The sequence below is a fragment of the Podarcis erhardii genome (genome assembly GCF_964252035.2).
Source record: "Podarcis erhardii genome assembly, chromosome: 5".
NCBI classification, from domain to species: Eukaryota; Metazoa; Chordata; class Lepidosauria; order Squamata; family Lacertidae; genus Podarcis; species Podarcis erhardii.
Window position 1 is genome coordinate 97,011,567 of NC_138509.1, and position 24,104 is coordinate 97,035,670.

Here is a 24,104-nt window from a genome sequence, read left to right on the forward strand (position 1 = left end):
CGCGATGAACGCGTAACGTGTGAAGGATGCCCGCGTGTCTAGCGCGACCCGCAGATCCGGCCGTCAGGGGGCGCTCTTCACCCAGAGGCGGCCGCTTTCCCCGCGGGAGGGACGGCGCGCCCGCCTTCCGACTAAGATTGTCCTGTGGCGACACCCGTCCTCCCCCGCCGCCAGGGGAGCAGTCAGTCAGTCAGGCGTCCCTGCCTTAGCGACCAGCGGCGAGGGAGGCGGGGCCACCCTCGCCGCTAAACCCGCGGATTGGTCACCGGCGTTGCCAGTCGCGCGCGCGGGTGGGGGGGGCGAGAGCCGGCGGGCGGCGATTGGCTGGCTGGGCGGGGCCAGCCGGGAGCAAAGCGGGTTGGTTGGTTGGTGGGTCTGTCTGGGCTCAGCGGCGGGCGCAGCGGGGTCCGGGCCGGCGCGCTCTCGCCTCCTTCCGACGCCCCCGCCCAGGTCCGTGAGGGAGCGAGAGCGGGAGCTCAAGGCCGGGCCGGGGGGCGCCCAGCCCAGCCGCGAGGAGCGGGACCATGTCGGGCCCGGAGGAGGAGCGCGCCAAGGAAATTCTGAGGGGCTTCAAGCTGTATCCGGCCTGGCTTGGGCGGGGGCGGGGGCGGGGGGTAATTACGGTAGAGAGATTGCGGGGGCGCGCCAGACGGGGAAATACGGTAATGGCTAAATATTCTTATAGGCGGTTTTGGCGCGGGGAGGGGGGAAGCAATGCATGCATGGGGGTGTGATATTCGGACGGAGCGTCAAGAGTTGCAACTACGGGGTGTGCAAATTCCTGCATTGGAGGGGGTTGGGCTAGATGACCGCCGGGGTCCCAGCCAATCCTGCAGCCCTGTGTCTGGTACGCCTAACTGGTGTAGATGGGGTGGTGTGCTTGCAGGGATATGCACTTGCAGGACTTAATTGGCCGGGGCGGGGAGAGCTGGGTGTGTAAATGTTCCCTTGTAGGCGTGTGCAAGTATTGGGATGAATGGGGCATGCCTGTTAGGGGTGTTCAGCGAGTCAGTGGAATATACTTGGGTGTGATTTAAGGTGTTCCTGGCATGGGGAGAGCGCCAATAGTCGGTTTTGTGTCTTTGGGGGTGTTTGGGAATGGTCTTATGTCTGCAGCAAGCCTTCCTCCTTATGCACTCTCTATGGGCAATGTGAGATGGGGACTTTCCCTCTGTTACAGATGCTCCTCAGTTTTAGTCTGCTGGAAAGGGGTCTGCGGTAAGCTTCAGAAGCACAGTGACGTGTCTGTTTGTGGCTTGGCGCCAGCGGGCCCTGGAGCTTGGCAAGTTTGCAAGGCTTCCATATAGGAGAAGAACTGGAGATCTGGAAAGAGCCAGAAGCTGCGGCTCTGGCCCTGTCCTCCTCCATTGCAAGATTCTATAGATGGGAGCCTCTGCGGGATTAACCCACATAATCCAGATCATAGTGTGCCAAGAGGAGGAATGGATGCTTTGTAGGAAAGGGCTTCCAGGGCGCTTGAGCAAATGGGCCCAACTCGGCCTGATCTGAGAGGTGGTAATTCGTTTACCCAGCAATTTGTACTTTCAAATGACAGCTGTCTTGGGCTGCGGTTCTAGGTATGATTACTTAGGAGTAAGCCCCATCAAACTCACAGGAATGGACTTCTGAGTAAGTGTGCCTAGGCTTGACCTATTAGTAGCTATGGCCACTTCTCTCTCTGCCCCCTGTTTCTTTACCATCATATACCTAGGAGAGAGAGAAATGCAGAAAACATGCCTACAACATCCTGCACGACAGTCAGCTGACTGCCAGTGTTTGCAAAGTTCTATGCACTTTGTCGCAGGTACATCTTTCTCTGCCTGCCACCTAGCACCATATAGATATTTAATATGTTTTTATTAAAAGATTTTTCTTGGGCAACAATAGACCACACACAGTCTCTCTTTTCAAGTCATAGAACCATTCAAGCAGATCAGTCATTTTCAGAGTGAGATGCTAATGCTACAGGCAGCATGGGTCTGAGGGGAAGAAAGAGGGAAAATTCATTCTTTTACATGGTATAGGAACAAAGCTTTTGTGTCAGCGTCACATAAGCAGGTACTTTATTTTTGCTGGCGATGCAAAAATCCGGAGGGCCCAGGAGGTTACACCCAGTCCTTTTTTTGCAGTACCAGCACCTTTCCTCCCAAATGTTAAAAGTGTGGCACTTACTGTGACAACTTCATGATAACAGCCAGCACCTTTTTTCCTGGAAAACAGGAGCACTGGTTACACCTGGCGCCAAGTGTGATATTAGGTATCAAGTAGGTGGGTGCAGCTGAAAGGAGAGAACTGGTGGGCCTGGTTAGGCCTGCAAGCAAAAGCTTCTCCCTCCCTGCTGTCTTTGGTGCCGCTTGTTTTGAATGGTGGTGGTATAAAGCAATCAAACTTCCAGCTCAGGGAGGTGCCATGCATTAGAACTGAGTGTGTGTAGTTGGTAGAAGGAGGCATTTGTGGGGATCAGTACTTCGTCTCCAATGGGAACTCTGGCCAGTATGGTTTGTGTTGCCAAGAATGCAGGCGGTGGACGGCATGCCTCTCTGGTTTGCTTTTGAGTATGAACACAGCACATTTGGGCAGCCTGGGGGCTGTTATCACACGCAAAGTGGGCTCAAATGAGCTTACTGAACTGCGGGAAGTTTCAAACACAGGCTTCCTGGCTGAAGCAGAACCTCATCTGAGGACCCCTGTACTTGATTGGTATGCTTTGCACAACCTGTGTTCTAGCCCAATTGTGTTTGTGGCAGTCTGTTTTTGTTTGGTGTTCACAATTGGAAAAAGGACAAATGGAGGAGTGGAATGGTTCTTCTCTAGGGCAGAGGTCAGTATCCATAGGGAGTGGCTCAGTAACGCTGGGTAAATAACTTTCCTGAGAAACTCTTGCAGCCTTTCTCCAATGTCTCTAAGAGTTTTTATGCACTCCCAGCTGGCAGAGGCACATTTCATTGCAACTGCACTTGAAATTACCCTGACTTTTCAAAAGTTATTTCACTTTGCAGTATATATGGGGTTCTTGGTTTTTTCTTTTTTAGGAACTTGGTTGGATGCATGGTCAGCTAGGCTTCTAAATAGCCGCCTACCTGGTCACCTATGATATGTTAGGATTTCTTCCAGGTGACCAAGTAGTAAAACTTTGCAAAAGATCTTCAGCTGATGGACCAGTATAATGTTAGGGCAATCTAGTAACTCTGTGAAATTCACCTGCAAGGCCAGACCTCAGTTTTTAGCAGAAGTGGCTCATTGTTTTTCTTCTGGTTATGAGAACTAAGAACTAGCTTGTAGAGGATAAAGCTGTAACTTCCCATGTAGGCCCCAGGATACTACATGAGACTCTGCATCATGGTTACCAATTTCTTGAGCCCTTGTTTATGAGCCCTTGTTTCCTGATGTTTTTCAGAGCTAGGGAGGTGTGGACAAGATAGATTGAGAAGATTCATAGTCAGCAAGAACTGAAGGCTTGATGAAAGTTTAAAGACCACATTTTGAGTTCCTTACCAGCAAGGGTGTCCTTTGAAAATAGCGCCAGGGAACCTTCTTTATCTGGGCCCTGAGAGAAGTTTCTCACATCCATCACACACCCCCTTCTAACAAAACAAATTCCTTCCAGTAGCACCTTAAAGACCAACTAAGTCAGTTCTTGGTATGAGCTTTCGTGTGCATGCACACTTCTTCAGATCTGAAGAAGTGTGCATGCACACGAAAGCTCATACCAAGAACTGACTTAGTTGGTCTTTAAGGTGCTACTGGAAGGAATTTGTTTTGTTTTGACTATGGCAGACCAACACGGCTACCCCTCCTAACAGTGAGAGCTTGCTAACATCAAAGCCTTACTTTGTAAGTTTCCTGATGTGATTCCTCCTCTGCGATTTTTGTATTTGTGCTGTGGCTTTTCCACGTTGGGATTGGTATCCTTGCAGTGTGCTCACTTTGGTCCTTTTGGCTTCGGTGGAGCTGTTCAACAGAGCTGTTTCTGATAGGAAGCTACTTGAGTCTGACGCTGTACTCTTGGAAAGCAAGCCATGCCCTGAGAGAAGAGATAAAGCCACCAGTATATTCTCTGCAGTTCAGCTGTGCTGAAGCAAAGGCTGTTCACCGAGCTTTCACATTCTCCCTTGCCTTAGATCAGGGGTGGGCACTTGTGTCCCCGCTGCAGTTGCTGGACATCAGCTCCCATTCTCCCTCGCCCTTGGCCATGCTAGCTGGGGCAGGAGTTGGTGCCCAGCAACTTTGGGAAGGCCGTGGGTTGCTCACTTCTACCTTAAATCTTTGTGCTTCTCCATCCGTCCTTTTCCATCCTTTCCCCTTTTTGGTGCCAGAGCTCATTGCTCTGAAATGTGAAATTGCAAGCAGGCAGAGTACTGTACCACTTAACAGCAGCATGCCACACATCTGACATAAGAGCTTCCAGGTCACATGAGGCAAGTTCCAAGCAGTTATGAGCCTTGACATAGAAATTAAGTGGTGTCAGCCACCCTTGATTTGTTTCCCTCTCTCACCCAATTTCTTTGGAAGCAAGTGACATTAGCGAGGATTGGATAAGCTTGATTCTTCTCTTTTCCCTCTGCCCCCAGTGGAGGCTTTTTTAAAGCAGGGGGTTTCGGGAATGTTGGGTGGGAGACTCCAGAGAGAGCCTATTATTGTACTACGCTCCCAGCTCTGGGATTTCCAGAACTCTTCTTTGTGTAGGTGATGCCACAGTCCTTTAAACTTTCTCACAGTTGCTTCTATTTACTTCTGCGTCGCTCAGGAAGTTTTCTTTCAAGACATGATGAATATAGACATAGCTGAGGGAATCCACCCTCTGATGCAGTCATTTTGGACAGTGATTTCCTTCCTGTAACAGTAGTAATGCAGGGATGTTCTGTGGGAATAAACCTTGGGCCTGAATAGTTTGGCCCAGACTCCATGGATTTAAATATTCACTTAATGGGATTTGTGTATGTGGTGTTTTGGGTCTGCTTGGTTGGGCTTTGCTCTAAGAGAGAAGATGTGGGTTCAGAAGAGTTGAGGACAGTTTGGTTGTGTGCTTTTGTTCAGTATTCTGAGCCTGAGTATGGGAGCCTTTCAGTGGGGTAGGAGATGGGGGCTAAAGGGTGGAGATAAAAATTATGTAAAATAATATAGTTGTGTGGTCATTTGCTTGCTCACCAGCCTGTGGGCAACCACTCATGTTGTCCCACTGCCACATGCACAATTTAACCCACAAAAGTGTGCCTCCTGAGAGCAGATCCGTGCATGGGATGATGCCCTGGTGTGTGTTAGGTCTGAATAAACAGCTGTGTGTGAATCAGAATTTGCTCCTTTTTATAAGGAAGCAAAGAACTTGCCAATAGGTCAGATTGTGGGCTGGTAGCTGTTGAAGTGAGGGTTCCTACAGCCAGCTCATACTTGATTGCTATCTTACTTAGGGTTGCCATATTTCAAAAAGTGAAAAGAATCTCAAAGAAAGAAAGAAAGAAAAGCAAAGCAAAATGTAGACTTCTAACATGGGTTGCCATACATCTGGATTTTCCCAGTCATTTCAATGATTTCAGCCTGGACGTTGCTTCCGACTGCCGTATTCCAGCTATGTCTGTGCAAGCTAGGTGAGCAGGCTGCCCTGGTCGAGTTCTCTCACCTTGTGGAAACTCAATTCTCTGTATGGTCCTGCCAAGTGACCTGAAGAATCTGATTGTGCACCTGGTTGAGATTTCTGGTAAAATGACTCTGTGGCCATCTTAAATTTCTTCCTGCTGACCAATCTTCCCTGCAAAATGTGGGTCAAGTTGTCACTCCTACATACAGCTGGTGTTCTGTGAATGGTGGTACTTGGGATGCCTTCTGTAAGATACAGAGGTTGCACCTATAGCCATCTGGCCAATGCGTGATCCCCATACTTCTATTTTCTACTGTGTGTAAATCCTGAATTATTTTTGAAGTATAGCCGTGAGCTCTGTGTGCTACAGATGTTAAACAAGACTGACAACTGAATCGGTTCCTAAAAATGAAATTCCTTAGCCAACAGCCTCAGGCAGGCAACCACTTACACATGTGTTTATCTGTCTGTGTAACTGTGTGTTTAGCTTCTGACTTTCATGGGGAAATGGTTGGGCATCCTCCAATATCAATATGTGTACTACTACTACTACATATTAATACTTAGCTTTAATATAGTGCTTTTGAGTGCTCCAAGTGCTTCATGCAGATTATATTATGGTGAGCTTTACAACAGGCCAATAAGGTAGGCTGATATTCTCTCCATATTGCAATTAGATGGTGAGCCTGACCAAATGTGGCTTGCTGATTTGTTTATGGTGTAGTCAAGATTCAAAGATACAAAGTACAGTTTCTGGATCCACAGGTCAGCCTCTTAAGGCCAAAATGGCTCATATAGTAGAATTTGGTTGCTGGTCCCTACAAAGTGAAAGGTGGGTTTGTAAATGCAGTATGAGAAGCTGGGAAGAGGAGTTCTGTGCCTTCCCCCGAAACTGCCTCTCCCCAGCCTCTTTCTCCCCACGCTGCAAGTAGCCCCCACTGGAAGAAAACCAAAGTGGAAGAAGTCGTGCTGGGAGGGAAATAACATGTTTTTGTTTTTAAGTTCCTCACAGTAGAAGGGAGACGGAGGCACCAGTGGGTATGATCCCGATGCTTTCTGGGTGTGAGGGCAAGGGAGAGACATTTATCAAAGGACTGTCATATGTGCTTCTTAGACTGCTGATGAGCTGCAAGAAAAGGCACCTCAATCAAAGGAGGGCAACCAAAATGGTCAAAGGCCTGGAAACGATGCCTTATGAGGAACGGCTAAGGGAGCTGGGCATGTTTAGCCTGGAGAAGAGGAGGTGCTCCAGAGAAACAGACACGGAGCAATGGCTCCAAACTACAAGAAAAAAGATTCCACCTAAACATTAGGAAGAACTTCCTGACAGTAAGAGCTGTTTGACAGTGGAATTTGCTGCCAAGGAGTGTGGTGGAGTCTCCTTCTTTGGAGGTCTTTAAGCAGAGGCTTGACAACCATATGTCAGGAGTGCTCTGATGGTGTTTCCTGCTTGGCAGGGGGTTGGACTCGATGGCCCTTGTGGTCTCTTCCAACTCTATGATTCTATGATTCAATCCAAGCAGTCTTCCAAGGATTCCTCAATGAAGACACTGAGATTCTCAAAATGCATTTGGGAACATAACCACTCGTACAGCTGTCATCTTTTTAAACATTTGGCTCTTTTCCACAGCTGTTTTTGATCTGCTTTTATCTCCTTTAACTCCCCACCACCACCACCACCATGGATGTTTGTGCACGTACACCTGGAATTTTGGCACAATCTAATTTGGATCATATGCTCACCAGCTCACATTGAATTCTGTGATAACCCAAAAATAGATATATATTTCAGGCACGTGTTAGTGAGTGCTGATTTTCATGTTTAGCTTGTCTGTCAACTTTCAGGAGTCTAGGTCTTGAATTTTCAGACACAAAATTTGGGATTCAGTATTCACCAAGACTATAACATCCTTATGGATGTAAGGAGCTGCCTGATATGATTCTTGGTCTGGTTCTGGATCCAAGGTTCTGGGCAGAGGTCTTTCAGACTAGTACTGAGACCGGGGGATTGAACCTTGAATCATCTGCCTTTGAAGCGTGTGCACCCTTTACTGAGCTATGGCGCTTCCTTGTTTCATCTTCTGTGTCTGTACACTGAACAAGCTTCAGTCTTATACAGTCGTACCTTGGTTCTCGAACTTAATCTGTTCCGGGAGTCCATTTGACTCCTGAAACCGTTCACAAACCAAGGCACGGCTTCCGATTGGCTGCAGGAGCTTCCATTCAGCTCATGCCATTTGAGCTGTTTTTGAATATATGGGTTGTGTGGTAAGTGAATGTTTGTTTGAATAGGGCACTCTGGCTTGTGACTGCTGCATGCAACATGCCTGTGAGATGGCGGAAACTGAAATTTTGGGAAGCTTTTAGGTAGAGCAGGCAGAACCTTGGCACATCCTTCTGGGGAGTGCAGTGGAAAAGAATGGGAGTTGCATGGTTCACCACCACCACCCTGGTAGGGGTGGGGTGGGGGTTGAATCTGTGCAGGATTGGACTTCTTAAGAGAACAATGCCCCCTCCGTTGAAAAGCAGAGGATTCGGCTATGGTTGAATTTCAAGGCAAGCCCCTGGCAAAGAGCAGCTCATAGGAAAGCTGAGCTTTTAATCTGACATAAGTCTTCCACTAAAGAGCCCGACGGAAATGCTTCTGATGATTGCTATGAGCATACGCCTGGTAAATAAAGCAGATAATGCTGTTTCCCAAAATATTAGCAAAAACTGGATTAAGCAGATTCTGCCGACTCCTCGCTCCCAAGGACACAGAGTTGCTCACTTGAGTTGCCTGAGGAGGTTTAAGGCCACGCAGGGAATGCCAAAGGCAGGCAAAGAATCATAGAATCATAGAGTTGGAAGAGACCACAAGGGCCATCGAGTCCAACCCCCTGCCAAGCAGGAAACACCATCAGATCACTCCTGACATATGGTTGTCAAGCCTCTGCTTAAAGACCTCCAAAGAAGGAGACTCCACCACACTCCTTGGCAGCAAATTCCACTGTCAAACAGCTCTTACTGTCAGGAAGTTCTTCCTAATGTTTAGGTGGAATCTTCTTTCTTGTAGTTTGGATCCATTGCTCCGTGTCCGCCCCAGTTCTCTAATCTGTCAAGGTCGTTTTGAAGTGTGATCCTGTCCTCTGGGGTGTTAGCCACCCCTCCCAGTTTGGTGTCATCTGCAAATTTGATCAGGATGCCCTTGAGTCCATCATCCAAGTCGTTGATAAAGATGTTGAATAAGACCGGGCCCAAGACAGAACCCTGTGGCACCCCACTAGTCACTCTTCTCCAGGATGAAGAGGAACCATTGATGAGCACCCTTTGGGTGCTCATCCAGAAATGGCTGGATGACCAGTAGTTGCCAGCTTGGACCAGGGAGCTTTGAGCTTCGTACTTTGGCAGCTAGGGTTGGATATTTGAATGGCATTCCATTTCTACATGTGGCCCATGCAGTGTGGTTTTGTGGCCACCGAGACAGAGGTCCCCACTTTGTGTCTCTTAGCCTTTTCATGCTTCTCACTTGGCCACAGGAGAAATCCCCTTCCTAATGTTTCCAGGATCTTCTGCCCTGCTTCTTCTACCCCACATACTGTTGTATTGGGTCCTACAATCACTTCTTCTGCCCTATCCCTGAAAATTAAGCTGCGCCCACAGTGGTTGGGAAATCAGAATCATTTCCTGTTGTGGCTGGTGTGCTACTTGGAGAGTGGACAACCTTCTTGCACGAACTCTTTGCAAGGCTGCATTTGCTTCTTGATGTAGAGCAAAAACTCTGGTGCCCTGAGCAGTCAGGCTGCTTCATCCTAAAGCCATCCCTGCGGCTGCTTGGGTGCGGGAGAGACATATGCAGGCTAATAGCTTCGAGGTGCTGCAAACTGCTTCAGACATGTGCGCCGTAATGTGTTGATATTGATCGCAGTTATACTAGAAGGTGTAAATAATATTTTCCAGAGTGCACTTCAAAATGAGCATGTTTGCTGTTTGAATGACTACTAAATAGAATCTGTGTTGTGAGGGGAAAGGGGACATGAATAACTCTGAAGGGGACATGAATAACTCTGACGGTAAAGCTGAATAGCATTTGCTCGGTTGGAGTACTTTGCAATTCTCTGTGGAATGAAGGTGGACAGATGGCTTGTGTGAGAAGCATAAGTGAGCTCTCCAATTACTCCCACCTGCAATTTTCAAGCTCTTTAAATTGATCTTCCGGGGGTGGGTGAGGGTAGAGTGACAGAGCACTCGCATGGGGGGCTAAAATGTAATACAGGGATAGAGCACCTGTGGTCCAGCAACATTTACCCAACCTGACCATTCACCATGCTGGCTGGGGCTTATGCGAGTTGTAATCCAACAATATCTGGAGGGCCACAGGGCCCCCACCCTCATATTTCCATTTGTGGCTAGCATTTGCACACGGCAAGCCTTTCCCCTCTGTGGATGAGACTTGGAGCAAGCCAGCGAGAGCTGGGGCGTGAGATCCTGCCAGCGTCTTAGTCACTCCCCTCTGTGCTCCTTCTCCTGCAGAATGAGGCTTTTCTTTCTCTAGCTCCTGGCTTCTCAAGGGGGCTGTTGGCAGAGGGGGACTCTCCGCGCTCTTGTTTCCTTCACAACTCCCAGTCTGTAGTACGTGGAACAAATGGCCACGCTGTTCAGGAATGTGTAAGGCAGCAGGGTTGGCATGGCACCAGAAACGTCTGATATGGGCTGGTTCATAAATAAGTACTACAGTGCGCAGTCGCTTTCTTGGGAGCAGTCTCGCTCTTGACGTATTGTTTTGCCTCTCGCAGAAATGCTTAACACCTGCAGCATTAACCTTGCAAGGACTAAATGTCTGTGTGTGTGCCGTTAGTTCTAAGGACAGGATGAGCCTGCCTTGATTGTGAATGGCTTACTACAGCAATGCCTGGGAGATGCCCCATTCCCCCTGGACATTGTAGAAACAGTGTGAGCTTAGCTAAGGCTGACTACAGCGCAAGTGCCATGTGCCGTTTTGAAGGCAGAGTGGAGAAAATCTTCACTGTCTGTTTCTGAAGTGTCAGTTCAAACTTCTGAATGGCTTGTCCCACAAACAAAGGTTGGAGGAACGCCCCTTGCTTTTGAGCCTTCGGTGACCAACAGCATTCTGGCACCAGTTAGTTCCCAGCACATCTTTCTCCCTTTTGCTCTGTACCTACTCTGCTCAGGGACCATTCTCTCAGTCCCTGACTTCCTCTCTCTTCCTACCTTGCAGATGGCTGTTATCGCTCTGTAAATAGGGCAGCAGCAGAAACGATCAGCTTCTTAACTTTCAGAAGCCCCTTTCCAGTGTGTTGACACCTCAAGGTGTCATTCCAATCCATGGAATTTATTATTCCATCTAACAGAATATTGACACCTGAGTCTCCAACGGCTTCTGCTTTGGCCAATAACCAGGTGCAGCGTTAAAGAAAAAGGAAGTCCACTTAAATGCTTCACTAGAACACAGCAGCTAACAGCCGAGGAAAGGATTGGTTAGGCCTTGCTTAACAAAGACTGAGGTGGCTGTGTTGATGAAAAGTCTTCTAGTTTTCAGGTGGAAATGAAGAACATAGATTCAGCTCCTCCTCCACATGCATACCTCCAGTAGCTGCAAGCAAGACTCTAGCCCAGTGGGAGAGAAGGTGCCATAGTTTTGGTGGGAGAGAAGGTGCCATATGGTGATGTCTGGCAGTGGAAGTTTAAACTGGGGGCGAAACACTGTCAAGGCTTCAGAAAATGAGCTTCGGGTTAGCTGGATATGAGGACTGCTGCGGGGCATGTGCAAACAGCTGTTTAGTGTGAGCATAAGGTTCAGTGTCTCTGGCACCCACAGGCCAGCTAGTGAGTTCTGGGTTTCTTCTGCCCACTCGAGCAGGGCAGCTTGTGCAGATCTCTTCTGGGCAAAGGTACTTTCCTCTCCCTGGACTGCTGCTTATGATTCCCTGTTTCTGAAGTTTGATTCACATACTGCTGTGCTGGGCGTTGTGCTGGCCACCATTTGGACTTCCTGTTTGCCAGCACTGTACTTTAGCATGAACAAATCTGGACTCCTAATCACTCCTAACTCATACCTAGGTATCTATAAACACAGAGTATTGATGAGTTAAACCGAAATAGCCTAGGTAAACAAGGCCTGAGACAGGGAAGGGTTTTTTTGTGCAGTTCTGGGGGGTTATGCAGGTTTCCTTTAGTGCCACAAGTATGCTTTTGAAGTTGTATGTAAAATTAAGAGTAGTGTGCCCTAAGACAAGCATCGAGCAGCCCTAATAGTGTGCCTTCATCCACCAAATATCCTGCCTTGTAGGAAGAGTTTTCTGTTCCTTTTTCACAAAAGGCTCAGATACCACTCAGATGATCTGTGCTTACAAAGACCAGGAGTTTCAGCCTAAGGGAGTGAGGGGTTAAATTTCACATCGAATTCACTTTCTAGTCCCCCCCCCCCCAAAAAAAAATCCTCAGGACTGACTAGACCAGGGGTAGGCAACCTAAGGCCTGGGGGCCGGATGCGGCCCAATCACCTTCTCAGTCCGGCCCGCAGACGGTCCAGGAATCAGCATGTTTTTACATGAGTAGAATGTGTTCTTTTATTTAAAATGCATCTCTGGGTTATTTGTGGGGCCTGCCTAGTGTTTTTTACATGAGTAGAATGTGTGCTTTTATTTAAAATGCATCTCTGGGTTATTTGTGGGGCATAGGAATTTGTTTTTGTTTTTGTTTTTCTTTTCAAAATATAGTCTGGCCCACCACATGGTCTGAGGGATGGTGGACCGGCCCATGGCTGAAAAAGGTTGCTGACCCCTGGACTAGACCCTCTGACACCAGAGCAGTTGAGTCAGTGGCAGTAGGTGGGCCTGCAACATCAGATGCAGAGCCCAGGAGTTGATGCCCTTGCAAGAACTCATGCTCACTGTAACACCACAACAGATCAGGTATTTGGGCTTACAGAATGCATCTGCCACTGAACTACAGCCCATAAAAATAAATAAAGTAACTTGGTTACTTTCCCATAGTATTCTAATACTTTTAAGTGCAAAGCATGCATAACCGTGCTGTACATTCCAGGTTGATGTTCTTCCTTGGGAATTTTGGGCAGGCAGCTTGTTGTGCCTTGGTGCTTTGTCAGCAAATAGAAGCCCGTTGCAGCATTGGCATAGGTTTCCCAGGGAGTGCTTGCCTCAGTCCTGATCAGAATTTTTATTTTGCTCATTAGATGCTGCAGCAGCCCAGGGCTCAGTGTGAGTCCGCTGTGAAATTTCAATAAGTTTAAATCTGTAAGGACAGGAGGCCCATCTGCATTCTCTGGGCTTGCCTGGAATCCAGATTTATGGTGGGTAATTGATGGAAGGTGCGTGCTAAGTGTGTGTACATTTCATCCTCTTGGAACTATCCTTTTAATACACGGCTTTAGCAGGATAAAGTGTCGAACTTCAACCACTCTGCATTGCTAAATGTGTTCATGTAAATGGCTAGTCTGCTTCTGGGAATGGGGTGTGAGTGGAGAGAGAGAGAGAGAGAGAGAGAGAGAGAGAGAGAGAGAAACATCAAAGCTGGGCGAAGGAAGTGTGCAACAGTTTGGATTCTGCTCAGTGTGCAAATGCCGATCCACACAGGCTTAGTAGCATCCCTGCCGCAGTATCACCACTCCTTTTCACATGTTCCCAGAAGGGTATCCCTGCTTTTGTGGAGGGGAAAAGCAATTCCAGCTGTCAGGAGCTCACATTTGAAACTGCTTGCTTCAGCATCTGGCTGTGTAAGATAATGCCCATTTCTGCCTGGTGATGCGGTGGCTCTCTGGCTCATGTTTACCCATATTATTTTTTATGATGCAGATCCTCCCTCCTCTGGCACCTATCGCCATGGCAGCAGTGTGCCACTTGGCAAGTGACACAAGCAGCTCTCCCTGGTGAGACTGGCGTTCTGCCATGCTTTCTCTCCCAGGTGCGCTGAGGATGCCTGGCAGGGAAGGTGCCAATATATTTGCTTTGCTGTTCAGGAGCAGGGGAGTCGCTGCTTCTGGAGATGAAGAACCTGCTGAGTGTTTGCCAGCAGATCCAAAGTTGTTCATGTGTGCCATGCGATAAGAACTAAAGGATGAGGAATGGCACGTATATATATTAGTTTTTTAGCATATCATTTTCAACAATTATTAAACATACTTTTATATCTTATACAATTTTTTTGACTTCCATCAATCACATTGAAAATTTTCCAATCTTTCCCCTTTAATTTACATTTCTAACTTTCACTATTTAAATATCATAACTAATATCTCTCTTCTTTGCAATATTTCATATATTCCTCCTTACAAAACTTCTACTAGCGTAATTTGTTGATTACAGTTGCTCTTCAAATAGTTCGTATATTTCTTCCAATCTTCTGTAAATCTCTGGTCCCGCAGGTTTTGAATCCTTCCTGTCATTTTATCCAATTCTGCGTAGTCCATTAATTTTGTCTGCCATTCTTCTTTCGTCGGGATTTCTTCTTGCTTCCATTTCTGGGCCAACAATACTCTTGCGGGGAAGATTGTCTTTTGATCCTGGATGTGGAACCTAAGAAGCTTCCTCAGGTTGAGTCAGACCATTGGCCCATCCAGCTCTGTTCTGTCCACACTGACTGGCAGCAGCTCTTCTGGGGTTTGGGCAGGACGTCTCCCAGCTCTTCCTGCAGATGCCGGGGATTGAACTGCGATCCTTTTGCATCTAAAGCACGGGCTGCACTATGGAGTCACAACACTTCCTCAAAGGGCCCAGGACCAGCTTGTACTTTCTCTGAGTTGACATAGGACCCAGTCCAGATAAGCGCTGTTACCAAACGGAAATCTCTTGGTGTTTTCTAAAAACAGCAAATGGTGTTGTGGCGCTTCACAGACTTGACTGGTTTATTGTGGCCTGCAGTCCACTTCATCAGGTGCATGAAGCATTCTCTGCAGTTGGCTGGCTAATACATCACACACGTGTAGAAAGAGAAAAGAACCGGCAGCAGTGGCCCTCCCTTTTGATGGCTTTTCCGGGAAAGATCGGAAGCTGCAGTCGCAGAGTGAACAAGATCAGGATACTGACCTCTTCACAACAGCAGTAATTGGTGATAATGCTATCTTTCTAATCATGCTTTTGATAATTTAAAAGCTGCAACGTGAAGGAAATGCCTCCTTCAATAAAGCCTGAACTGAATAAATCTGATTTGCCGATAATCATTAGTGCGGAGTAACAGGAAAGAGTATATTATTGTCAATTGCTGCTGTTGTGAAAGAGTCACTCTCTTCTTATCTTGCATACATTTGGGTTCTGCAAAGACCTACAGCAGCTATTAATATGCCATGGCCTTTGGCCTCTCAGCTTGTCACACACACACTTTTAAGTGTGTGAGAGAGTGCACACACCAGCTGAGGACAGCGTTTCATGCATCTGGTGAAGTTTCTAACCCACAGAAGCTTATGTGACGCCAAATCTGTTAATATTGAAAAGTGCCACAACTCTGTTGCAGCAAGATCAACACAGAGTGCTGCACACTTGTCTTTCTGGAATCGGCCTCATGTTTTCTAGCATCTTCTTTTTTTATAATAAATTTTTATTAATTTTCCAATCATACAATTATTTTCCAAATCTTAACAAATTACTCTTTTTAGGCTTCCTTCAGCTTCTCTGGTAATCACCCGTAATTACTCTTCAATACACATTCCTTTAATTGCATTTTCTAGCATCTTCTGGGATAGGATCAGCCACAACCTGACAGGTCATATAAGCTACATTTACCTTCAATAATGATGATAATTTTATTAGTTATACCCTGCCCATCTGGCTGGGATTCCCCAACCACTCTCGGAGGCTTTGTGGTAAAGAAAGACTTTGTCCACAAATCCCCTTGCTAGGGAAGGAAGGGAAATGCTCTTGAATGAGAAGCAATAAAGATTTCCTCATTTGAAATTGTTCCTTCCCGTCCTCGTGGATTTGATATACCTTGGTTTAAGAACAGTCCTGTTTACGAACTATTCGGTTTACAAACTCCGCCAAACCGGAAGTAGTGTCCCGGTTTGTGAACTTTATCTTGGTCTAAGAACAGAATCTGAACGGTGGAAGGGCACCAGTGTCTGGAGGCCTCAATAGGGAAAGCACGCCTCGGTTTAAGAACGCACTTCTGGAACAGATTAAGTTCGTAAACCAAGGTACCACTGTATAACCTTACCCAAGAACACATGTACCTTGAGGCTAGAAGGTGCCAGCTTCACTATACAGTCTGCTATCTGAAAAGTGGTTGTATTGAGTGGGAAAACCTATGCTACACCTGACTGGAGAATAGAGTTGAGAAGTTGCCTATGTTTCTTCAAGGCTTAGCTAGATACTTGCTGTTCTGGTCCAGTATTTCTGTCTGCGGCAAACTGCACAACACCATGTGTTTGATTGCATTACAGTGGTGCCTCGCAAGACGAAATTAATTCGTTCTGCGAGTTTTTTCGTCTTGCGAAGCACGGACTTTGGAAAAGCTTCCAAAATCACCAAAGTCTTCAAAAACCTCAAAAAAGGCTACCACACCGCGTGCTATGAGTTGCTCCTCAAAGTGAATGCACGGTTTTAAGAAAAAGGAAACAAACTCGCAAGACAAAGGAAACAAACTTGCAAGACGTGACGAGAACCAGCTCGCCATCCGTAAATAATCAGTCTCACGCCAAGATGGGTTGCAGAAATCTGTGGCCGCAGCTCTCTCAGAAGCTGCTGCTGCCCCAACCTTTATTGTGAGTCCCAGAAAAGATACAAATTCAAGGAGAGAGCTTTGCCTCAGTCAGCAGATAAAAGACAATACAATACATTAGTCTCATGTTCTCACACCAGACCACGCAGTTGATCATGTTATACTACGTGGACCAATCATTGGATGGCATGAGCTGTCCACGCGTTGCTCATACTCCAAGCAATGCTTTCTACTATGAAATCATCCTTGCACTAATAAACTTTTGCCCATGCTCTTATGGACAAATGACAATATTCCCACAAAGACGTTTTTGTCTTGCGAAGCAAGCCCATAGGGAAATCTGTCTTGCGAAGCAACTCAAAAAACGAAAAACCCTTTCGTTTTGCGAGTTTTTCGCCTTCCGAGGCATTCGCCTTGCGAGGTACCACTGTATAAAATGTTCCTGCATGTACACATATATGTCACTGCTATCACTTTCTAATAGTTCTGTTGGAGCATAATGTCTAAACATCCCACCCCTCTTTCTGGTCAGGCTGTAGCCTTTGAACCCCTCTGGAGGGAAGCGGGCAAATGAGCCAGCTAGGATAGCTGCAGCTTTCTGGAGTAGCTTTCTTGTCTTCAGCTGGCTTCCTGGAGAAACTCCCCAGTGTCCTTGTTCTGCCAGAGTCTCTGATATTGTTCTCTGGTGCCAGGAATGTCGAAGTTTTGAAACGGATTGGAAGCAGCCTTGGAAAATCTCTGTGGCAAAGCAGGGAGGAAACGCTGAGAAGCCCAAGCAACTCAGGGTTGGACTGCCTGCTTTTGCCTTAAGAAGAGGACCAGGGTGAGGGTACAAAGCTGGGCATGCTGTTGAGTGCATGATGCAAGAAATGAGCAGGGGGTGTTCCTGGAAACTGCAAGGAAGAGAGCAATGGTGAATTGAATGCATAGCCGAGGTTGCAAACCAGGCTCTTTGACGCTGGAGGCTGCCACTAAGGAAATGGACTATATTACGCTCAAAATTCTGAGGCTGGTGTCTTAAGGCTTTGAAACAACTTTTTCCTACTCCTCTTACGTCATCTTTCCACTCCACATATGCAAGGCTGGAAAAATCCCAGTCATCTAGGCTTCTTGCAAACGTTTTTTCATTCTCTCCCTCCCTCCCAGCTCTGCTACTTTGCATGTTGTGTTTTCCCAATATTCATCTAAGATGGGTTGTGCCAGGATTAGCAGGGGCTGGCTGGGAAACTCTGGCTTCTATTTTGGCTGAGCGTTGTGGGTATGCAGCTTGACTGGCCAGGATACAGAGAACTGTGAATCTCCTTCTCTGAACCCTTTGAGAGGGTTTTAAGCTGCCTTCCTTTCTGACATGGAAGTCCTTTCAACGTGGGACTTGAACCCCAGAGGGCATGAAATTTGGCCAGTGGCTTTGGACCAATCCAATCACTGAGCCTGGAGCGCTCTCTTGAGCTCCTAGGAAGGAGGGCAGGTGTTGGTGAAGAAGTGCAATGGGCAATTGCTTTAAAAGACGGGCAATGATGATCTAAAAACCCTTGACTCAATTGGCTGCACATTGCTTGCGTTGTGTGCCTGATTTGGCTCTGTGAGTTCTCTGCTGAAATGAAATCATGGCGTTCAGTAAAGAGCATGATCACCAACAGCTATTTTGTGCTTAGCATCCCTTTCCTCCCGCAATCATGATCATGACCAAGTCCAAAGGGTAGCGCTGAGAGAGTGCTTTATGTCTCCCTGTTTGTTACACTGTGGGGTCCTACAAGAAACTACTCTATCCACAATACTATTTCATATCTACAGGAAGCCGCTGGGAGTGGTCATTAGGAATTTTGGGACATGCTGCCATCAGTTTGCTGATGACACAACAGCTCTGCTTCTCCATAACATCTGCATCAGGAGATGCCTTGCCATGCAGAATGAGGGACTGTAAACTGAGCTTGAATCCTGGCAAGACAGAAGCCCTGTGTGTGAGTTATTACCAGAGCTGAGAAATCGGGTCAGTTGTCTGCCGTGGACAGGGTTGCACTATCCCTGAAGGAGCAGGAATGCAGTTGGGGGTGCACTTCTGGATTCATTCTGCACCTCCATCCCTTTAAATGAGCTTCAGCAACAGCAGCTTGATGGAACCTTTTTGGGCTTCCGTAGACTCTGGAGACATCCTGTGGGCTGAGGTCTCATTCTGCCTGGGCATGTTTCCCCTTTGGGAGAGCCATTCTGTCAATAATACGTTCCTTTCCTTGGGTCTATCACTCAAGCTCTAGGGGTGTCTTTATGCAGAATTGGTGATGGGCAGATATCTCAGGCTGAAGTGTCTGATGGGAGCTGCCCTCTTAGCTGAGCCCTCATTTCGCCCTGGAGTGGGAAATGGAGGAAAATAAGCAATTAAAGGACAATGGATGCGTCTGGAGCAGTTCCAATTCCCTCCTGAAATCCATCTGTTGCAGCATTCGCTGTTGCTTTCTGCTTGGCCTCCCGTTACAGTCTAATAATGTTAGTGGTTTAATAGTGATGGCTGCAGAAATTGCTGTGCAGGATAGGGGACTTGGTACAAATGCATTGCAGGCTGGAAGCCCATATTTTTCCTCCTCTTCCATCCAACTCCCTGGGCTGTCTGGGGGGAAAATATGTGGCACTTCAGGCTTAAATGCAAAAAGGGAGTGGCTGTTAATCTTTTCAGGATTCATGTGATCTCTGCCTTTTCCACCTAGTCTGTTCGTCTGCCAGCACATTGGAGATGCAGTTGTGCTCTTTAGAGCCTGAGTAGACCAGTGTTTCCCAAACTTGGGACTCCAGCTGTTTTCGAACTACAACTCCCATCATCCCTAGCTGGCAGAACCAGTGGTCAGGGATGATGGGAATTGTAGTCTGAAAAAAACAGCTGAAGCCCCAAGTTTGGTAAACACTGAAGTAGACACATGGATGATCCCATTGTTAAATGTTTGGGGGCCATGCCTGCTGAAATCTTGATCTTAAATTAACAGATTATGTAGGATTCTGCAATTCTCTCCTCTGCATTTTTTTTTATACCCAAAGCATCCTAATTAAGCTATGTCCAAATATCAAAAGGCTGATTGGTTGGTTTTCCATCTCAATGCCTCCTCCCTGACCTGTGTTTTTACTTCCCAGGCAGGGAGGAGAGATGGAGGGCCCTTGATCTGAAAAAGCACCTTGGGGAGGACAGTTTGGAGCTGGGAAAGGGTTAAGCAGTCCATCCCCACTTGCCATACTTGTGGTCAGACAAGGCCTGTCCATGCTGCTTCCAGGCTTAAATTAACACAGTGGAAAGAATTGCAGAGTGCTGCAGAATGTGAGTTTGAGTCTTAGAAGAGCAGGAAAAGTTTCAAGTTGTTGGGGATGGGTTTTGAGTGATTGGCTTAGCTCCTTTTTCCTAACCATTGGGCGGGGGGAGTCAGAATACGTTATGCAAAGCAGTGCCCAATTGCAGTAAATAAATAAGCAAACCTGCTCAGTTTGGATTGCAGAATTAAGCCCTTCTTACCCCAGAATTTGGCCTGTCTGGATGCAGAGCTGAATGTGGGTTGCAACAAAACCTCAGCCGTCCTGCATTAAATGGAGATGTGGGAACGGAGGCTTTGTATCCCAGAGGAAAAAAGGTTCTTTAGAGAAATGCAAACTGAGTGTGTCACAAAGCAAGAGAAAGTTTGTACTTCTGAATCGATTTACTACATGTACAGAATAAAATATCTGAACATTTGAAAGGTACCTTACCCTAGCCTCCCTGCTGCCTGCTTCTGGTTAGCAGCATCTTCCCAGCTACTCAGGCAGGGGTGTTTCCTCCTTCTGGCTCCAAGGATCTCTAGAGATGCCTGGGATCGAATGTGGGACCTCCTGCAGGGACCACGTCACATGCTGTGTCCCTGAGCTGTGTCCCCCTTGGCAAGTTTTCTGGTGTAGCTTCCAGATCCCCTTCGGCCAGAGAGAACATGGGCTTTGAATCCATGGCTGCAAACATTGCCAGCTGGGTAAGCCGCATCCACTGCAGCACTGTTCCTTGGGCATTTTCTTTTCTTTTTGACGGTGAGGATGTTGCCAAAACTTAGGCCATCAGTGATCTTGTGTGGTGCCTGCGTTGGTGTTCTCCGCTTGCCGTTCTCTTTCATTGCATTTCACAGGCCCACTTCTGTGTTTCAGCCGGTCAGGTCACCTATTAATACATTCAGCATCCTGGTCAGAGTTCTTCCATCTTCTGAAACACGATGAGTATCCTCGAGGGGTGAGGCTTACGCTGGTCTTGGCACCTGACCTCCCCCACGACCAGTTCACTGGGTCCCCTGCCTGATGACTTTTAGGAAACAATCAAAGAATCTGTTTATTTCTTTAGCTTTCAGTGGGAATCCAGTGCTGCCGCCGAATGGTTTTGACTGTTTTCTTTGTTTAAACATAGCTGTGTTTCGTATTGATTTTATGCCTTTCTGCTGTTGGCTACCTTGGGAGTCCCTGTGATTGAAAGGTGGGGGGAGATTTTACAATAATAAGTGTGTGCACAAACCAAGTTGAATGTCAGCCCTGGAAGGGCACTGCAGTGAGACATGGCTGATTTGGGAGGCCGGAGAATTTCCCTGCCTTATGCTGCTCATCGCAGTCTGTGCTTGAGGAATTGGAGGTTACTTGACCTTTGTCTGTACCCAGACGCCTTTTCTGGGTGGAATGTTACATTTGCTTTGTGGTTTCTTCCTCCACTTCCCAGGTTTGTCTTCTTTCTCCACATCCGGGTGCAAATTTTTCTCTTCCTCCAAACTCCCCTGACAGTCTTCCTTCAAATATCCATACTAACGTGGCCTCAGTGACTTAATGATACTTAATGCTCTCTGGATTCTGCCTACAGGTCCCGGCTGCTCTTCTTGAGATAAGAATCTATTTTTAAAGACAGCCTTTCTCTTGCTCAGGTAGAAGACTGGCTAAACCAATTAAACACATTAGGAGATAACCGTACATGTGGCTCTGGTTCAAGATGTCTGATTTCTGCACCGCAGGACATGTTTCAGTTGCCGACCTTCTTCCTTGTTACTTAGGCAGCTAACTAGATCTGCTAGGCGTCACCTGCTCTGCTTGTCATTCCTCCTCACCTGCTTCTGAATGATTCCCCCCTCCGCGTATTGTTCCTGGTCAGTTGTATGTACACAAGGCCCATTTTGCTCATGCTCTTCTCGACTGCTGTTTTCTTTTCTTCCTTTTTCTAAAAAAGAATTGCAGCTATTGAAAGATGTTTTTGCTGCCAAAGAGAGAGCAGCCTGTATAACAAGCTCTGGTGTAAATCCTCTTCACCAAACACTGGTGCTTCCCTAAACAGCAGCCTTCTGCTGAACCTTTGAGAGTAGGAACTGGGAGGTTGCAAGCTCAGTGCTGGAGCCTGTGCCTTATACGCGGAAGATCCCAGCTCCGCTCTCCTGACATCTCCAGCTAAAAAGATTGCAGGTTTCAGAGAGTGGCTGCAGTCAGAGTTGAATTCATAGAATCATAGAATCATAGAGTTGGAAGAGACCACAAGGGCCATCGAGTCCAACCCCCTGCCAAGCAGGAAACACCATCAGAGCACTCCTGACATATGGTTGTCAAGCCTCTGCTTAAAGACCTCCAAAGAAGGAGACTCCACCACACTCCTTGGCAGCAAATTCCACTGTCGAACAGCTCTTACTGTCAGGAAGTTCTTCCTAATGTTTAGGTGGAATCTTTTTTCTTGTAGTTTGGAGCCATTGCTCCGTGTCCGCTTCTCTGGAGCAGCAGAAAACAACCTTTCTCCCTCCTCTATGTGACATCCTTTTATATATTTGAACATGGCTATCATATCACCCCTTAACCTCCTCTTCTCCAGGCTAAACATGCCCAGCTCCCTTAGCCGTTCCTCATAAGGCATTGTTTCCAGGCCTTTGACCATTTTGGTTGCCCTCCTCTGGACACGTTCCAGTTTGTCAATGTCCTTCTTGAACTGTGGTGCCCAGAACTGGACACAGTACTCCAGGTGAGGTCTGACCAGAGCAGAATACAGTGGCGCTATTACTTCCCTTGATCTAGATGCTATACTCCTATTGATGCAGCCCAGAATTGCATTGGCTTTTTTAGCTGCCGCATCACACCGTTGGCTCATGTCAAGTTTGTGGTCAACCAAGACTCCTAGATCCTTTTCACATGTACTGCTCTCAAGCCAGGTGTCACCCATCTTGTATTTGTGCCTCTCATTTATTTTGCCCAAGTGCAATACTTTACATTTCTCCCTGTTAAAATTCGTCTTGTTTGTTTTGGCCCAGTTCTCTAATCTGTCAAGGTCATTTTGAAGTGTGAGCCTGTCCTCTGGGGTAATTGTATTGGTCCAGATGAATTAATAGTTGAACTTTGTATAAGGCGGCTTCATAGAAATACTTTAAAAATAACAATTCACATAGCAGCTTGTAATTGGAGCAACAAGAATGTGGCTCGGTTTCCCTCAGCTGCTGTGGGAGAGCACTCTCCAAAAGTCAAAGCACCCATGATTTTTTTGTGTGGAGAAGGACTGCTCTCAGAGCTAGAGCACATGGTTTGCATGCAGAAGGTCCCATGTTCACTTCTGGCATCCCCAGTTTGAAAATAAGGACCAGGCAGCCAGTGTGGGGCCGTTTTCTTCCCTGAACCCCATGCCAAAAAAGAAAATACTGGATAAGATGGATATGGGAGCCTGACATAAGGAAGTTTCCTTTGTTCATGGGAGCTGAATGTTGCTGTTCATTTTCAGTTTTGGTCCATTTGATTCTTGGTGCCACAGGAGGCCTTTGTCCCTAGAATAAGGCCGTGCTCGGTATCGTTCCACAATGCGTCTGCTTTTTTCCTTAATTACCTTCCAAACAGAAATTGGATGAATCTCCGTGATGCAGAAACAGGGAAAATTCTCTGGCAAGGAACAGAAGACCTCTCCGTCCCTGGAGTAGAGCACGAAGGTACTGTTGAGCCTTGGTGTGTGAATGGACTTCTTGGTGGTTTGTGCTTGAAGGATCCTGAAATACTGAGCAGGTTCAGCACTGTTTGATGGGGTGCTGTCTTGCGCTGAGCGATATCTGGTTTTCAATATAACTATATATCACCAGCTAAATATCACAATATCTCAATATATCATGATATATATATGCGGCGGAGGGCCTTAAAATGTAAGGAAGTAGTAGATTTAATAAAAATATTAAATGAACTTCCATATACCATTCTTTTCCGTGTATAAGGCTAGGGTTTTTTTATTAAAAAATTATGTTCAAAATTGTGGGTCGTCTTATACACAGATACAATTTAGATTGGCTTGACATCTAAATTTTTTACTCCCGAAAGGTGAGGTACGCTGTCATTCAGTAAGATATTTCCAGGATGACGCAGTTCTTGAGCCAAGGGTGTATATCTAGGAACACACACCAACCTTGGCTTTAAGTGTGAAGCAATCCTAAGTGTTCACTCTTGCTTTGTGAGCTTAGCCCGTGTTGGCTAAGGAAATTCTAGCAGGTTAAAAAGGGAGGAAAAGGGTAGTCCCTCCAGTGTTTGAGAAAGCTCACCCCTTCTCTTCTCCGATGCCTTTTTGTCCCTTCCTACTGCACTAGCATTTTGTGCTTTGCTAAGGATATTTGTGGACATGTCTAGAAATGTGAGGCCAGATGGGGGCCAGTGCACTGGCAAGCCATTAATCTGCCTTTTCGCTTTGCTCCCCCCCCCCCCACCCCAGATCCACTTTAGCAGATCCCTTGGCCTTTTTATGCAGTGCTTTTTGCGGGAAATCACTGTTCCTAACCTTAATAACTTAAAAGCGGATCTGATACCTCCTGAATCATGCCTCAGTTGAAAGGCTAAAAGAAGTCATTAACGACTCCCCCCCCCCCCCACTCTGCCCCAGGGA

The 24,104-nt window shown here is 46.9% G+C and overlaps 1 protein-coding gene across 1 annotated transcript in view; it reads left to right on the forward strand.

Moving 5' to 3' along the window:
- Window positions 1-377: 377 nt before the first annotated feature.
- Window positions 378-24,104, forward strand: part of PDE6D (phosphodiesterase 6D) — a 29,065-nt gene continuing 5,338 nt past the window's right edge. The window contains exons 1-2 of the mRNA XM_081862886.1: window positions 378-577; window positions 23,081-23,169. Coding sequence (XP_081719012.1) covers window positions 525-577; window positions 23,081-23,169 — 142 coding nt within the window. The 5' untranslated portion in view covers window positions 378-524. The remainder of the gene's footprint in view (window positions 578-23,080; window positions 23,170-24,104) is intronic.